Consider the following 2105-nt stretch of genomic DNA (forward strand, 5'->3'; position numbering starts at 1 on the left):
ATTAGTTATTATTAATTTAAAATTAAAATATGAAAAGAAAATGAAAATTGAGAGGATGAAAATATATGTAACAATAATAGATGATAAAGAGGCAAATTATAAGTATAGTGTACAAAACAGGCTAGAAACTCTAGCCGAAACGTTGGCACATTAAAATAAGTTAATCGTACTTATTTGTGTTTTTCATTAACTTTAAAAATATTACTATCGAGCATTTGAAAATGTCGATAATTACTGTTTTTCCCCGTGATCCATTAATTATATTTAATTAATTTTACTATACCAAAAAATTATGAATTTATTTAAGCGAAAACTATAATCGACTGCCATTTAATTCTAAACTTCTATTACTATCATATTTAAACGAAAACAAATGGAATGATACGGTCATTGTTGTATTTTTGGCAACAAAGAAACCAGAAAAACAATATGTAAATTTTTTTATATACCATTTTGTTACATTTTGTCGAAACGTTCTCTGAAGATACCAAATTTAAATACTGGAAATAATTGTTTTTTATTAAGTTCGGAAAGGATTCGTCATCGGTTGGCCAAGATGAAGGACACTGCTGACATGATCGAATTGTACTTCTCTTTTCTTATGTACTCTTTAAATAAATGGGACGGTAGAAAGTAAGTTGATATTAGTGGATTATTACAATATTCGAGGAGCTACTGGTCAAAAAGTATTTTGTTCGTTTAGTGGTAAAGCATAGTACTTTTTGTGGGTGATTCATAAATTGTTAGCTACGAATTTTCCTTCATGTGAATTACTTTCTAATATAAAATTAATTTATTCTGAAATGGACAAAACACCTTTTGTTATGGAGCTCTTCATGTTAGTTTTCTGTGGTTTATAATTTAAATGAACATGTAGAGGTTTAAAAGGAGTAATAACTATAAAATAAATTTTTGAAAATTAAAAAAAAAAAATAGATTTTTTAGTAGCACATGTTTTAGAATTATCATAGTTTATTCATAATTATCTTAACATATGTAAAGTTAAAAAAAATAAAAATTAGTCTCAAAATTTGAATTTAAATTCAGAATCTAATTAAATTACCAATATCCTTCATCGTAAACCCTTTACTTCCTACATCCTAGTACGAGAGTGGTCTGAAAAGTTTCCGACCTAACAAAAAGACGAAGACATTTTTTTCTGAATTTTTTTTATTTTTCAACATCGTCTTCTTGTAACTCTACACACTTATCCCAGCGATGCTCCTATCTCTGCAACCCGACCAAAAACTACTCGGCGTTTTCCTCTGCAAAATATATGTTCAGGAAGAATGATTGCCTCTTCATTTAACGAAAATCTCCGTCCTCAGAGAGCAATTTATAGGTTATGGAACAAAAAGAAGTCGCTTGGGGTTAGATCTGGTGAGTAAGGCGGATGATCAAGTAGTTCAAAACGTAATTCGTGGATTTTCACCACGGCAACCGCAGAAGTGTGAGGCGGTGTGTTGTCTTGGTGAAACAGGATTTTCTTTTTCTGCAACTGTGGCCGCTTTTCTGTAAACTCTGCCTTCAGCTTGTCAAGTAATGGTGTGTAGTATGCTCCTGTAATGGTTATTTTTTTTTGCTTAGTCGATTAAAATAACTCCATCTGGCGTTGATGACCGGTGGGTTTTACGCCTTAATTTCTCAACAACAAACAATATTAACAAACAATAACTCCATGACTATCCCAAAATACAGTCGCCATCACTTTTCCAGCGGAGAAAACAGTTTTTGCTTTTTTTGGAGCCGGTACCCCCTTAGCAGTCCACTGTTTAGAATGTATTTTAGTTTCGGGTGTACACTAATGCCTGTTGAACAGATTCTAAACTTCCCATTCACTACATAATATTAGTATACACTACAATAATCAAACCAATTTGGACATATGGAATTGAGCTCTGGGGCTCCACCAAACCATCAAATTCATCCCGTATCCAATCGTTACAATCCAAAATCCTTATTACGTCACAAATAAACTCATTCATAAAGACCTCAACATCCCATTCGTTGCAGATTTGACTCAAAACAGATATGTGTCTTTTTATTCCAAATTCCTTAACCATCCTAACCCATTAATTCTTAATCTTTCATCCTTAACAATCCCT

General features: G+C 31.9%; 1 protein-coding gene across 1 annotated transcript in view; it reads left to right on the forward strand.

The window, feature by feature from the left end:
- Positions 1-429: 429 nt before the first annotated feature.
- Positions 430-2105, forward strand: part of LOC106684126 (uncharacterized) — a gene marked incomplete at its 3' end in the record, with an annotated part of 15877 nt that continues 14201 nt past the window's right edge. Inside the window, 1 exon segment of the mRNA XM_067047801.1 lies at positions 430-633. Coding sequence (XP_066903902.1) covers positions 557-633 — 77 coding nt within the window. The 5' untranslated portion in view covers positions 430-556.

This window comes from Halyomorpha halys, unplaced genomic scaffold (genome assembly GCF_000696795.3).
Source record: "Halyomorpha halys isolate HHAL.00 unplaced genomic scaffold, Hhal_1.1 Scaffold546.1, whole genome shotgun sequence".
In the NCBI taxonomy this organism is placed as follows: Eukaryota; Metazoa; Arthropoda; class Insecta; order Hemiptera; family Pentatomidae; genus Halyomorpha; species Halyomorpha halys.